Source organism: Glycine max, chromosome 7 (assembly GCF_000004515.6).
Source record: "Glycine max cultivar Williams 82 chromosome 7, Glycine_max_v4.0, whole genome shotgun sequence".
NCBI classification, from domain to species: domain Eukaryota; kingdom Viridiplantae; phylum Streptophyta; class Magnoliopsida; order Fabales; family Fabaceae; genus Glycine; species Glycine max.
The window spans coordinates 38,823,714-38,837,678 of NC_038243.2; the positions used below are offsets into that span (position 1 = coordinate 38,823,714).

The 13,965-nt window shown below is 31.3% G+C and overlaps 1 protein-coding gene across 3 annotated transcripts; it reads right to left on the bottom strand.

The window, feature by feature from the left end:
• Nucleotides 1-7,424: 7,424 nt before the first annotated feature.
• Nucleotides 7,425-12,752, bottom strand: LOC100806882 (cold-regulated protein 27). Of its 3 annotated transcripts, none has more exons than XM_014778153.3 (5): nt 12,418-12,752; nt 10,909-11,085; nt 10,579-10,801; nt 7,968-8,031; nt 7,425-7,845 (listed from the first exon to the last, which is right to left on the bottom strand). In XM_014778153.3, the coding sequence occupies exons 1-5, from the start codon at nt 12,562-12,564 to the stop codon at nt 7,746-7,748; spliced, it is 711 nt and encodes a 236-aa protein (XP_014633639.2). In that variant the 5' UTR covers nt 12,565-12,752; the 3' UTR covers nt 7,425-7,745. The 3 variants fall into 3 exon arrangements, with proteins under 3 accessions (XP_014633639.2, XP_025985108.2, XP_006583880.2); XM_026129323.2 differs by having other exon boundaries at nt 7,928-8,031; nt 10,909-11,079; nt 12,418-12,750; XM_006583817.4 differs by having other exon boundaries at nt 7,928-8,031; nt 12,418-12,747.
• Between the last annotated feature and the right edge of the window lie 1,213 nt (nt 12,753-13,965).

Consider the following 13,965-nt stretch of genomic DNA (forward strand, 5'->3'; position numbering starts at 1 on the left):
GGGATAAGAACTATGACATCTATAAAGTTTGACACTAAGAAAATGATTGCAAAAACAACTTCAACTTATGGTTCGTTAAGATGCTCACTCTTGTCGCACAACAAGAATGTGAGTTGGCGTTGGAAAGGGAATCATAGTTGTCAATTAATCTAACATTTTAAAGAATAAAATTAAAAATGTGCATAGTGAAATACTATTGTCATTAGATGATGAAGTTTTAGGAGAAGTCTTCAAAGAAAAGATTGTCGACAAGCTTTGGACAAAGCTTCAAAGTCAATAATGACAAAGTCTCTCCATAATTATATATGCTTATTTGTATAATATGAAAATGTATGTAAAGGTGATACTATTCATAAACATTTTAATTTTATTCTTATATATAAGAAACAAATATATAATTCATCAAAACCAACAAAAATAGTTAAATTAGTTCATTTTAATTAATATTGTTGTAAAATTAAATTTATTCTAAAAACACTTATAGTATTAATTGGTTGAAGTTGTAGTTACATATAATGACTTATATTTTAAGGAAGATAAATGCCAGCGACATTGGTTATAATTTATTGGAAATCATCATTTTTTTTGTAGGTTTTGTGTCTCATTTAATAATTCTCTCTCCTTCTTTATATTAAATGAGAAGCTAAACATACCAAAGTTGATGATTTCTAATAAATCATAGGGAGAGTCTTTGAGGGAAAGTGTCATAGAGAATGTCGCTAGTATTCCTCTTTTAAGGAATAATCTTTCAACCAATGAGTATGAGTTATATTGTTAATAGATCAATAAATGCATCAACTTTCATGAGAAATGAGTAATATCTCATTAAAAGACATCACAATAAATTAGGAATATAAAAGAACACTAGCAATTAATAAATTTGAAAGTGATTGTATGTTTCTTATAATATGGAACAGAAAAATACTATCATTTGTTTCTATTACATATATATATATATATATATATATACTTATATGTGTGTGTGTGTGTGGACAAAGGTAGTACTTGATAATTTCAACCAAATTATTATTAGTTTGAAAGATATTGATGTTGTAATTGTTAACAAGGACTAAGTTCTTCTTCTTAGTTCTTTGCCAAGAGTTTACAATAGTTTTGTAGACATGAAAACTTTTAGTAGGAGTTCATTGTCCATGGAAGAAGTGAAAATGACCTTAAAGCCTTGAGAATTGAAAGGACCAACTACCTATTCATATAGTGTTATTAGATTAAGTGAGGGTCTAATGATAAAAGGAAAAATGAAGAAAATGAGTTGAGTTGCATCTAACCCCTACTACTATATATATTAGGTGATTAAGTGTTCTCTCATCACTCATACCAACGGTTGGGATCACACCGATAATATAAATGGTTTATATTGAGTTCCAATTAATTATGTTTGGTTTATGCAATTCGAAAAGAGCAGTGTTCAATCAAATTATCTTGAAACAAACAATGTGAAGTCATATCATATGGAAAAAAAAGTGGGGTCAAATCGTCTAGAAGATATCAATATTAGTTAATTTGTATCAGAAAAATGTAGTGCTCAGTCAATTAATGTATTGTTCAATGTTCATTCAATTAACAAGGATAAACTAACAATCATCATAATAAACATAATTAACAAGGGTAATTAATGTTGTATGTAATCACCATTTTCACATCTAGGAGGTTGTTTGTTTCTTGTCAACTGTTGACGTACTCGTCCATGTTCTTGTGGTTGAAGTTGTTCATCAGAAACATGTTACTCTTCCAGGACAAAGTCATTAGTAGAAGAACTGCTAACAATACTTCAGTGAAAGTATGTAAACGAAGGTATGGGCATACTTTACATGTACGCATAAGCAGACTCCAATGTTGGAAGATCTATACCTATGAGATTGCTCATAAAGTCTTCTCAGCTAGCACTAAAAAAAACTGCAGATTGTACCCATAATATTTTTAATGATGATGAGGTTGTGGTGTGAATTCATATGATTGAGGATGTGGTTGTAGTCCTTCATCATGCATGCTGACAATTACTGTTGGGCTTTGTTGTGGAGGATATTGTTCAATTTTCATGTCTAGAGCTGAGAGAGATGTGACAACAATGTTTGGATGAGTTGCAAACCATGTTAGGCAAATTTTTGAATTTGCTCAGTATCAATTTATGTAGTGACTCAAATATTCAATATTTCCTAGAATAGGTGTTGACTCAATGGCAAGCATACCAATTTGTACAAGTAGTATTCAAATGGTAAGATCGAGTATCGAGTCCACATGGGCTTTGCTTGTACTCAGAGTTATATATATATATATATATATATATATATATATATATATATATATATATATATATATATATATATATATAAGCAATTTGTGACTCAAATGGAATCTTGTTCATTGATTAAGTACAAATATAAATTAATGTCAATTAACTACAAAGCAAGGAGCATGAAAGAGTAAGACAACAAATGCTCGGGGTTGTGAGATGGTGTTGGTACAAAATTATGGAACGTATTGGGGGTTCCGCTTACCAAAACTACTTTTGATGTAATCGTAATAGATTTTTTCTCCATTTAACATGAATATGATTATTACCCGCATCTTTTAACATATTCTAATCATGATCCCTCAAGTTAGAGAGCCTAAATCACCTAATATCGCTCCTAATCCCTTAGGAGTTATATTAAATAATTTGTATTACAAGCAGAGATGCATAAATAAGCCAGACAATATCACTCTATCCCTATACATGAATTACCTAGATGTTCTTCCCAAGTTCTTAGCATATAAACATTTCCCAATGTCTAAATCCTAAAACAATGCATGAAAATAAATGATCAGACCACAAACATGTGAATGAGCATAGGAAAGAACAATAATATCAACATCATATTAATAAATAGTTTAGAATCATTACATTAAAGAGAGTTTGGTTTACAGACCTCCCAACAATGAGTGGTTTTAGCCTCTAATTGTTATGAGAGACTTACAAATATAAAAAGGTGGAATGAAATGGAAGAGAAATGAAATGAAACGGATCGGCCAAAGCTCCATAAAGTGATTTCCTTCAACAATGGCTTCCAAGGCTTCTTGTTTCCTATGCTTTCTATGGTTTCTTCGTGTTGAAGGAAAACTTCTGAACGAATCATCTTTTAAATATATTCACCAACTGATTAGTCAATTAGAACTTTCTTATGCGCTTAGCGCGACACTTATGGTAGCTATCTTCTAATGTGGCTTCTTGCGCTAAGCAGGCTTGTTTGGGCTAAGTGGTTTTTACTCGCTAAGCGAGGATGTTGCACTGAGTACGACACTTCAATTCTTCAATCCTCTTCCATGTCTCTACTTTATCTCTACAAAAAAATACACCCAAAAATATTATAAAATCATTAACTTTAGCATTTTCTGGATAAAAACTCAGAAGAAGCTACGTTCATGTTGTTTAAACACAACAGTAGCAATAAAAGATAAGAAAATGAAATATTTTTTATGTGATTTCAATATACAAATAATGTATGCATATCACTATTGATATTCCTCTACCCAATTTGTGTCATTATATCCTCTCATGTTAGTATGATGGATTTTGTCAAGATTATGTGATGGATTTGGTATGTCTTGACAAAGTCCAAATTGGAGCATGACCCTATTAGTTTGTTGTCATATTACCACTTGAAAATAGATTAAAGCAACACAAGCACCCCATATTTTGGAATCCTTGTATGTATGTTTTGGCATAAATGATTGAAACCCTCAATAAGGCACCAATGAAATTGAAAAAATAACTTGCATTAATAATTTTAAAAACAATATAATTGACGTTCGAATAAATAAAACAAAATAATAACAACATCAATATTTGTAAATCATAACATAATTAACATTCAATAAGACAAAATCTATTACATACTTTTCTAGATCTATGAAGGTGTTGTTTCCATAGAAGAGGAATAGTTGTATATTCCATGATTTATGCTTTGATACTAATGTCAAGAAGAAGTTAAATAGGGATATATGAGAACGAGAGAAAGTAAGTCTATGAGTTAATGTATATGATGACAATGCATGCATTGTATTTATAAAAAAAAATTAACAATAACACAATTCATTCGGTGGGATCTTGGTTGTTCAACGTGCATTGTTCCAATCAATGATATTTAGGTCGTTCATGTTGTCGATGGGATCTTAGTCATTCAATGTGGGTTACTCCAATCGATGATATTTAGGTCGTTCATTTTGTCAATAGGATTTTGGTCGTTCTTTTGAAGTGTATATAATAAGTCATTAAACATTATAAATATAGTCTGCACTTAAGCAGTCTAATCCATCACCTCAATCGGAAACCTTACTGCTAGCCTAAACCTGAAACCATGACTTCATCATTAGTCAATACAATTGCGTATTACAATGGTGTTATCACAACAACTAAACATGGTTAAACGTTTGTAAGTGGTTCACCAAAGATCGTTTAACTTGACAACAAAATGTCATTTGATGTCTTGAAACAAGCTATTGGAAACAAGATTAGTCTACCAAATGCTAAAGTGGTCAAGGATATACATTTTTTATTACCTGTATCATTTGTTGGTGATATTGGTCAGTACAGGGCATGCATATTGCATGATGATGAGGATGTAATGACTATATTTTCTATGTTCAGGAAACTCTCCAATCTCACATACCTTGAGTTATATATTATCACCGTTGACATACCTATACAAACATGTGCACATCCACCACTAATTTTTGCAAGCTCTTTAAATTTGGAGGGTTTGGATGAATACCTTGAAGAAGCAATGAACCTCGAATCGAGTTTTGAAGAAACTCCTTCAATTTATTTGATTGTTATTTTATTGTTATTTTAATATTTAATTATTTGTAGTCATCATGTTTTTTTTATTGTTGTATTACTGAGTTGTTGTCATGTGTGTTTTAATGCCAAAAGTTTGAAGTATAGATTGAAATCTTAAAGTTTTAGTAGTTTTTTCTTGTTTTTAGTCACTTCATTAATGCGTTTTAGGGCCAAATCGAGACAAAAAAGTTATCTTAATGAATTCATTGACATGAAAACTACCGAAATGAAATATTATTTTAACCAAAATAACTGATACACATAACAGTCTAAGTGTCAAAAGTTGCCCTCATGGATTGCAATCTTGAGGTTTCAGTGATTTTTTCTTGTTTTTGGCCACTTTGTTAATGTGTTTTAGGGCTGAATCGAAACACAAAAGTTATCTTAATGACTTCATTGACATGAAAACTATAGGAACCAAACATTATTTAAACCAAAATAATTGATACAAATAACAATCTAAGTACCAAAAGTTGTTCTCATGAAATGAAGCCTAACTTAAACTCTAATTATGTACTGTTTTTACTAAGTTTGACCCCTAAATCTGTCACTCATTCGGAGACACTTTTGCCTTTTGCCAGTGCGACGAAGACACTTTTGTTTTACGACAGTATATCAGGAAATCCAATGCTTCAAACCCTAACCCTAACCCTAGTTTGTAAACCCTAATTATTGACCCCGGACCATATACCCTAGGTTGTAGAGTGGCCCTTGATCAGTCATAGCACTTAGCTTGTGAATGGATGATGATGGTAGCTCATGGTGACTGGCGTTGATGATGTTGTGGTTGCATCTCATTTTTGTTCATGAAGAGGCGAAAGAACTTCTCTTCTCTGATCTTTCTTCCTTGAAATTATTTTTAATGAAAAAAAATTGTTATATGAATAAACTATTATTATATCACATTATTATTGTTAGTTGGCAATGAAAGATGAAAATGTGAAATGATTAAACTTGATGTGTGACAAAACTTTGCAGTCTTGCAAGTTGTCATATGCCAAAACAAATGCAATGTGACAAAATAGAGTTGAATTAGGAAAATATGAGTGAGTATCATAGGATAAAGGAAGGCATGCATGAATATTCACTATTCCCACAATGGTTAACAACTAGCTAGCATGCATGGCTTCTTTTGTTCTTTTTCTCTCACTCATGAGATTCACAACTTCATCTTCATCTATTCACGTTAGGTGAGCTACTTTCCAATCTTCTTTATTTAAAAAATGTAAAAATAATGGAATACTAAATATTGTTATTTTTAACTAAATGAATTTTAAATCAACTTTATTTCATTTTAGTAAAATGTTTTAAAATAAATCTATTTAATAATTAGAATATGAATTAGAAAATAAAATATATGAAGAGATGTGTTCAACATAATGACCGTAAGTGTTTCTAATATTTATAAAAAAAAATTATAATTTATCGTCTTACTGTATCATGTTAAATATTTTATTTCATTTTATTCATGTCTTTCTTTACCTTCAAAACAAGTGGTTATAAATCCACCATTATACAAGATATTTCTATTTCTATATTATTATCACAAACTTAGCAGGTTCTCAAACTACAAAGTGTTCTCACTTTTAAAAAAGCTTTCAATAATACAAAAATAATTTAAAAAAATAACAAAAATAATCCAAAATATTCTCAAACTACAAATTATTTTCAATTTAAAAGAGAAAATAATATAATTTAGAAAAACAAAAAATTAAAACAAATAACAAAAAACATTAAAAATCACATTATGAAATCGATTCATATTATGGTTTTGTAAAAAAAAAAATGTGTAAAAAAAAAAAAAAACGTAGGAACGAAATTTTAAACTATGTAAAACAAAAGTAAGAGAAAAACCGGTTTGAAAGAAACCGATTTCTTACTTGCTACGATAAAGTGTATCATTAGGGTAAGTATTTTTTGGATTGTATTATTTGGATAAAGATTTATTTTTTTTATTTTTGGGGTAAAAAACTCTCAATCATAATACTACAAATATTATTTATCTAAATAAAATAACAGATACAACACACTCGAACAAATGGAGGTGATTGATGATTCCAAGCCGTAATAGACTAATAAGTAGTATTGGGCTATCTATTGGCTTGTATAAAAGAATCTCTCCTTGCACAGGGCTCGTTACAACACAAGCTACATTTCAGATAGAAGATTTACATAAAAACTTCACAAGGAATTTTAAGCAAGTACATTAAACGGCCACAGCCAAACTTGCCACCTCCAACAATACTTATAACTTATTGAACAGTATCCCATGGTCAACAATTTGATAAGATGAACGAGAGATCAACAAGTCTTGAAAGACAATTTAATTGCACAATACCACCCAAAAACCAAGGGACACAAAGGAGAGATAAAATTTATAATGATAGCGAACCATAGATCAATGAACATACATGCCACAACTTAACATAATAAAATCTCATTGCTAAGAAAAATGCATATTGGATATCTTTATCTTTTCAACTATTTGAAGTACAACTATTGTAAGAAAACTTAACGAAGCTAACTAAAGAAATACCATACTAATCTAGGATACCTAAACAGTTTGTTAACCATCCAAAAATTCATCTAACAAAAAAAATCATATATAGTCATAATTTTTACTATGTCTATGCAAATTGCTGTCGAAAGTTTCTCCATTATGTTACATCAAACACCTTTGGATAAACCTAACCAGCACTAAATTTCACAAGAATAGAGTTGTTGTCACGTTCAATTTTCCTTTACACAAGTCTCTCAAGAAATTCTTGAAAGAGCACCAAGCAAATTGTCTATTCTCTCAATTTGTATCAGCAGCATCCACTGTAAAATCTGAGACTTCAATTCTGTGTTGCATATACTTACCTTCCCCTTAAAAAGTATGGCAGATCAGATGTTGGGAAATGGTAGCTCACTGGGGGTTCTGATAGCAATTCATGTCCTTTATTTTCTGAGCTTGCATTACTACTAGTTGAAACATCTGGTGTGTGAACTTTTCCAAATGGCACAACCTGCACGTTAAAGGAATTTGAAAAGCTAAGCAAGCCGGGTTATTTGAGATTTTTATCAGACAAAGAATAAATTCCACTCTACTTGATCAGTGCTTGAACTATCAGCTGTAGCTGTCTTCAACCTTTTCACCAAGGGCATGCAGCTTGACCTGGCATCCTCATCCTTGAAGTTTTGATCGGTGACCTCTATAAAAAATACAGAGAAAAAAAAATAATAATGATTATATTAATCCCCCCCAAAAAACCTACAGAATATATTGTACAACCTTATTCCCTGTGCAAAAAACTTTCCCAATCATGTAGTCTCACAAAAATGATTTAAAAGCATATTGGGAAGAAACAAATCTTTGCTCCCAGTCCCACTCAATTTAAGGAAAAAACAAATATTTGATGCAAAATTCAAATTTTGATATGCATTATTTTACAATATACTGTTTTCTTTTTTACAATATATAGCTCCCTGTATAAGCTGAGGTATTAATTTCCTTCTAAAAAATAGCATAAACATGTAAAAAAGAATGTAACATAAAAAGAAATTTCTGCCAGTGCATAAATTTATACTTGACTAAATCCAATGTGAAACCAGTGGTTAGTACAACATGCTGTGACGTGGTTCACAAGTACTTAGTTAAAACAGGAGAACAAGAGCTAAGGTAATCTGTCAACTCATTGTATGTTACGCGGAAGAGTAAATAATCCACATCAAATATCCAACTGTCAGCATAAAAAGAAACTAAATTGAATATCTATGAAGGCCTAGAATCAGAATCTACTCTCCAACTTGACTCCCCCCTCCCCTTTGGTGTGAAGTTTAAACTATTCGTATATTTTACACAGAGATGCTTCAATCACTGCTCTTGAAACAATATTGAAAAAGAAAAAATTGTCATGTTGAAATTTGACTCTCTTAATCCGTTTCAGCACACATGAAAATAGAATTACAACAACCATTTGAAAATAAGCTCAAAATTTTCTTAAAAATTCTTAAATGCAATGTGGTTAAGCAATTACATCAATATTAACTGCAGAACTGATTCAGTGACACAAACATGACTGATCCACAAATAGATCATAAAGTTATACATATCATGTATAAACACAAGAAAGATAAGGTATGTTTCCTTTTAGTTATTTCCATGATTCCATCTAGAAAACATATTTCCTTTTCTTTATCCCTATAAGGATATACAATGGAATAAACAACAAAAGATTGCTCGAAAAGTCATTATTGCTAGAGTTGTAAATAGATGACCAGTTGTCATCAATGGTGGTGTAAATGAGTTGTGTTGTTTGTGATTTATTCAAGTCTTTCTCATTAAATGCTCCATGAGGCTCATAAACAAACAAACTCAAACTTGAAGTTAGGCTTGGTTATTTCATGAGTCAAGCCCAAGTTGAATTAATACTTTGCAAATAGCCAAATAGTTCATATATGTATATATTACCTAAATAGTTGTAATTTTATTTATTATATTTACTTGAAAAGTTATATTTTTGTATATTATTATCTTACATATATTATTAACCTGATTTCAATTATGAAAAATCATATTTTAAATGGGTAACAATGAACTTAAAAAAAAGTAACCATTTTCATCATCAAAGATCCCATTTCCAAATTCCAAGTCATTATTAGGAATATAAAATTATATTTTAATATTATTTTACTTCACTTTCTATCATGAAAGTACCCATCTATTGAATACCAAATTAATAAACAAAAGAGCAAATTACAGCAACACCCCTAAGGTTTCATGTAATTACACATAACCCCACCCTTTTTTTATTTTCCTACACTAACCCCCTTTAAGTTTGAAAACATTACACTAACATCCCCTTATATGTTTGAAAACCTTACACTGACACTCCCTGCAGGGGAGGCAAAAGTTATGGTTAAAAAAGCAAGGGACAATTGTGTAATTACACAGAACCTTAAGGGGTGTTGCTGTAATTTGCTCTAAACAAAATTATTCAAAGAGAAATCCAATTAAAATAAAAAGATAATCAAGCCATGTAGAAGATAAACAAGCCAGGCTCGAGCTTTAAATTTGACTCTTAAATAAACGAGTCAAGCTTGAGTTATCTCTTATTTTCATGAGTCAATCCCGAACTATAAGTGCTCAACTCAACTCTTTTACACCTCTAGTTATCATCATCAATAAAAAGACATGTATTTGTTCAATATTTTCCACCTAGTGGGTCTAGGGAGGGTAGACTTATACATTCTTAGCCTCGCAAGTAGAGAGAGTGAGAGACTATTTCCAGGATTTGAACCTCCAGCCAGGTCACAACCTTACTATTATGATCACCCTTTTGCCAGTAACAATTTTTTTTTTTTGGAAAAACATTAAATTCATAATATAACTGGTAATCTTTAACCACAGATCCACAACCAATAGTATATATGAGCCAGCATCAATAAGCTTTTATGGCAGGTAAATTCAGGACTAATTGATACACAGCTACCTCTGTGCGATGGTTCAAGACAGATCATTTAGACCCGATAAAAATTGAGTAACTCCATGTTCTGTGAACTTAAATAACTGAATTAAATAATTTGATTATGTAACTGCTGATTAAACTATATGCATGTATTTTGAGAAAGGAAAAATCTGCATATGTATGGCAGCCATGTGTGGAACAAGGTGCAAGAAACAATGGGGGGATAGAAAGTATCGTTGTCTAGCCTACATGATAAACAATGTGCATACAGAAAATATATTTTCAAGCTACCTGTAGAACTGCAAGCCATTTCTAGAGTAAATATTGAACTTCCTCTTGCATGAATCTCCTCATCACAAAGCAAGCCATGCTCTCTCAAACTACAGCCTCCATCCACAGATGTAAGTTGGAATTGACTTCCTGCAAGAACATGAGAATCAGCTGTGCTCTCTAACATAGGTGCAACTCTTTCAAGGTTGATCTTCTTCTGGCAGCCATCTTGTAGAGCCAGAGACTGAAAGCAACAAAAGATAATAAGGTTTAATTGCACAGGGAGAGGTACAAAAATTAATACATATCCACACTACAGAGATGATATTTGAATTTGTCTGACACTCTGACCTGCTTAGGCATATTATGTGAATTTTGCAAAAATCTACATTTATATGCTTCATCTGTGCTATTTTTTAAGCTCAAATGATGTAAACGCATAGATCGATGCAATTCATTCACAAATGAGGCCTCTAAAGAACGAATATATAGACTGTGCTGCTGATCCGTCCATCTCGTCGACTGGTCCTGGAACAAAATTTGAGCTTAGTATGTCCTTGCAAACTAAATGAAGAGAAAATTTCCTTCTTTGATAGAAATCACAAACATGGAATACAATTTAATATTGTCAATTTCACACTCAACAATCTTACATAAATAGCCTTTGAAAATAAGTTATGTCAAGCAACAAGAAATTTTACACCCATATAGGAACTAAACTAGTCGGTCTATACAACTAATAAATTTAATTATAATTCCAAGAACCAAAATTAGATAAACTCAAAACTATGAGCCAATCAAAAGAATTTAAATGATGCTTCCTCTAAATAAAATCTCTCATGATCTATAAGTTTAACATTAAACTGTCTAAAGCTTCTTCAAGTATTTCATATCAGACCCCACTAATACAAAATAAGCTTTTTGACGTGCATATGAGTTGACATGCCAAGGAGAAAAGAACATCAGAGAATATTTCCATTTAAGCAGTAGATACTAGATACAAACCAAAAGCACACCCATTGGTGCTACAGAAATAATTTACCAAGCGACAAATGCTAAACGGTACAGAAATAATTTACCAAGAACGAATCATTTTGGACAAACAGGTGCACGAACACACTTACGTTCTATTCAATTACATACTTACCTTTTTTATAAAATCAATAAAACATCTACCAACCTGATTTCATGCAAACTTCTTCGAACTGTATCACAATGCTCTTACCAAAAAGATATTTCCAGCAACTTCCAAGTAAATTGTCTTCAGATACTCACTCCAGTTATCACACATAATCCACACCAAACAGATATCTTACTAAGATGTGCAACTTAAAGGCATGTTTAAGAGACCAAACATAAGAAATTGACAAACAAAGTTGATCTCAAAGCACACCAGCATCCACGGTCAAACCTTACAGAAGCCAAACTGTTTGCAAATTTATAACACGATTGTCGATTATTGATTTCAGTTACTCGACGGCTCCACGCTCCTCACCACATTGCTAGTATAATTCTCTACTTTTCCCCTCTGGTTTTAGATTTCAGATATTCTTAACTCATTAATTAGTAATTACTGAATTTAACCAACCAAAAAAAAACCGGTTTGTGTAAGCCATGTGATTACAATTGCGCGATTAAACGCCAAAAAAGCAAAACGCAAACACGCAAAGAAGACCTAGAATCCAAACGGATAAATTACAGACAAGTTCTCATCGAGCTACGCAAATACACTCTAAGATCAATATCTGAACACGCAAGTTCTGACCGCAAAATTTAAGCGAGAAACAAAAGAGAAATTGGAAAATCCATCACGAGGTTCGCAGGAGGAATAATAATTCGAAAAGAAGTGAAGCTATTTACCAGAGGCGGATGCGAGAAGCCTTTGGAGGCGTTGTCGACGGTGACGGCGGAGGAGGCGGAGGCGGAGCGAGCGAGCTCCGGCAATGGTTTGGGATCAAAGGTTAACGGCGGAGAGCGGCGGCGGCGGCGGAGATCGTGTTGTTCCATGGCGCGTGATCGGAATTTTTTGGCAGGGAAGAAGAAACCCTCTGAGAAAGGGGAAGAAAAAGGCTCCACATGGCTTCGCTTTTACACGTGTCAGTGCCGTCGATGGGGTGCCACGTCATCGGGGAGATAATATCTTGGGGTAATGTGAGCCAGATATTTTTGAAGGGTCGTTGAATGAAGAGAAAGAGAGAGAGAGTGAGTCATTGGCGCGTGCAATTCATGCCCTATTTTATCGTATCCGCACATCACATATGCGCCTATTCCATGGCTAACTCGTCTTCAATTCGTGATTCGTAAACTCGATTTCCACTTTTATTAATGCTTTTGTTTTATGTAACTAAGATTGGTAATAAAATTTTTCCCACAATTTTTTGTACGTTCGTTTATAATAAATATATTTTAAAAAATATATATTTTTTATACATTCGTTTATGATTTTATAATATCCAAGAATACTAGTTCGTAGCACCCTAAAAAAATTTAAAAATTATGAAGTAACTTATATTGTAATTAATATTCATAATAAATTAACTTGTCTTGAACGGGTGATTCATAAACACAATTCCCACTTTTGTTTAAAAAAATCTGGTTAACATTAATTGTTTCTTTTTATATAATTAAGATATATTGATAATAAATAGATTTTTAATATATAAGTTATATTTTGAATCTGTAATGAGCAAATGAAATTAAATTGTAATATAAGACTATTTTTAACCATTCATATTTTTAAAAAAAATATATTGAGATTTAATTTAAAAATTGATATAAAATATAGTAAATTAAAAGGGATAAACGGTTAAGAAGATCAAATATATAAACAAAAAAGTAGTAGGTTGAAATGGTTTAGAGAGAATTTTTTTTGTAAGTTGCAGAAAATAATGTTTGGAGTGAATAGTGTAAGAATAATAAAAATCTCTCTAAATTATATATTCATAGCTCTACAATTTTATTTAACTTTATAAAGGTAAAAGTTAGTCAAATTTTATTTTCACTATTTTAATTTAGTTACAACAGTGAAATATGCATTGGTGTTGTGAAATAATTTGATCAAATCTATTGATAAAAAGAAAGAGTACACGATATTACGTTCTTAAGACACATTTTAGTTATAAAAAAATTGACAAGTTCCTATTTGTTATTTTTAATTAAGTTTTTGAATTTTTTAAATTGAGTTTAAGTCTGTGTTAATTTTTTAATCGGGTCCTGTTTGGCTTAATTAAAAATTATCAAATAATTTAGATATTTTATAGATTGATGTAAAAGAAAAAAGATTATACATGCACAGTATAACTTTTTTTTTGTATACTTTTATCCAATCTTCACCTACCATTTATGATAATTATATTAACTTTTATAAAATTATGTTGAAATGATAACTTTTAATAAGATGATAGTATT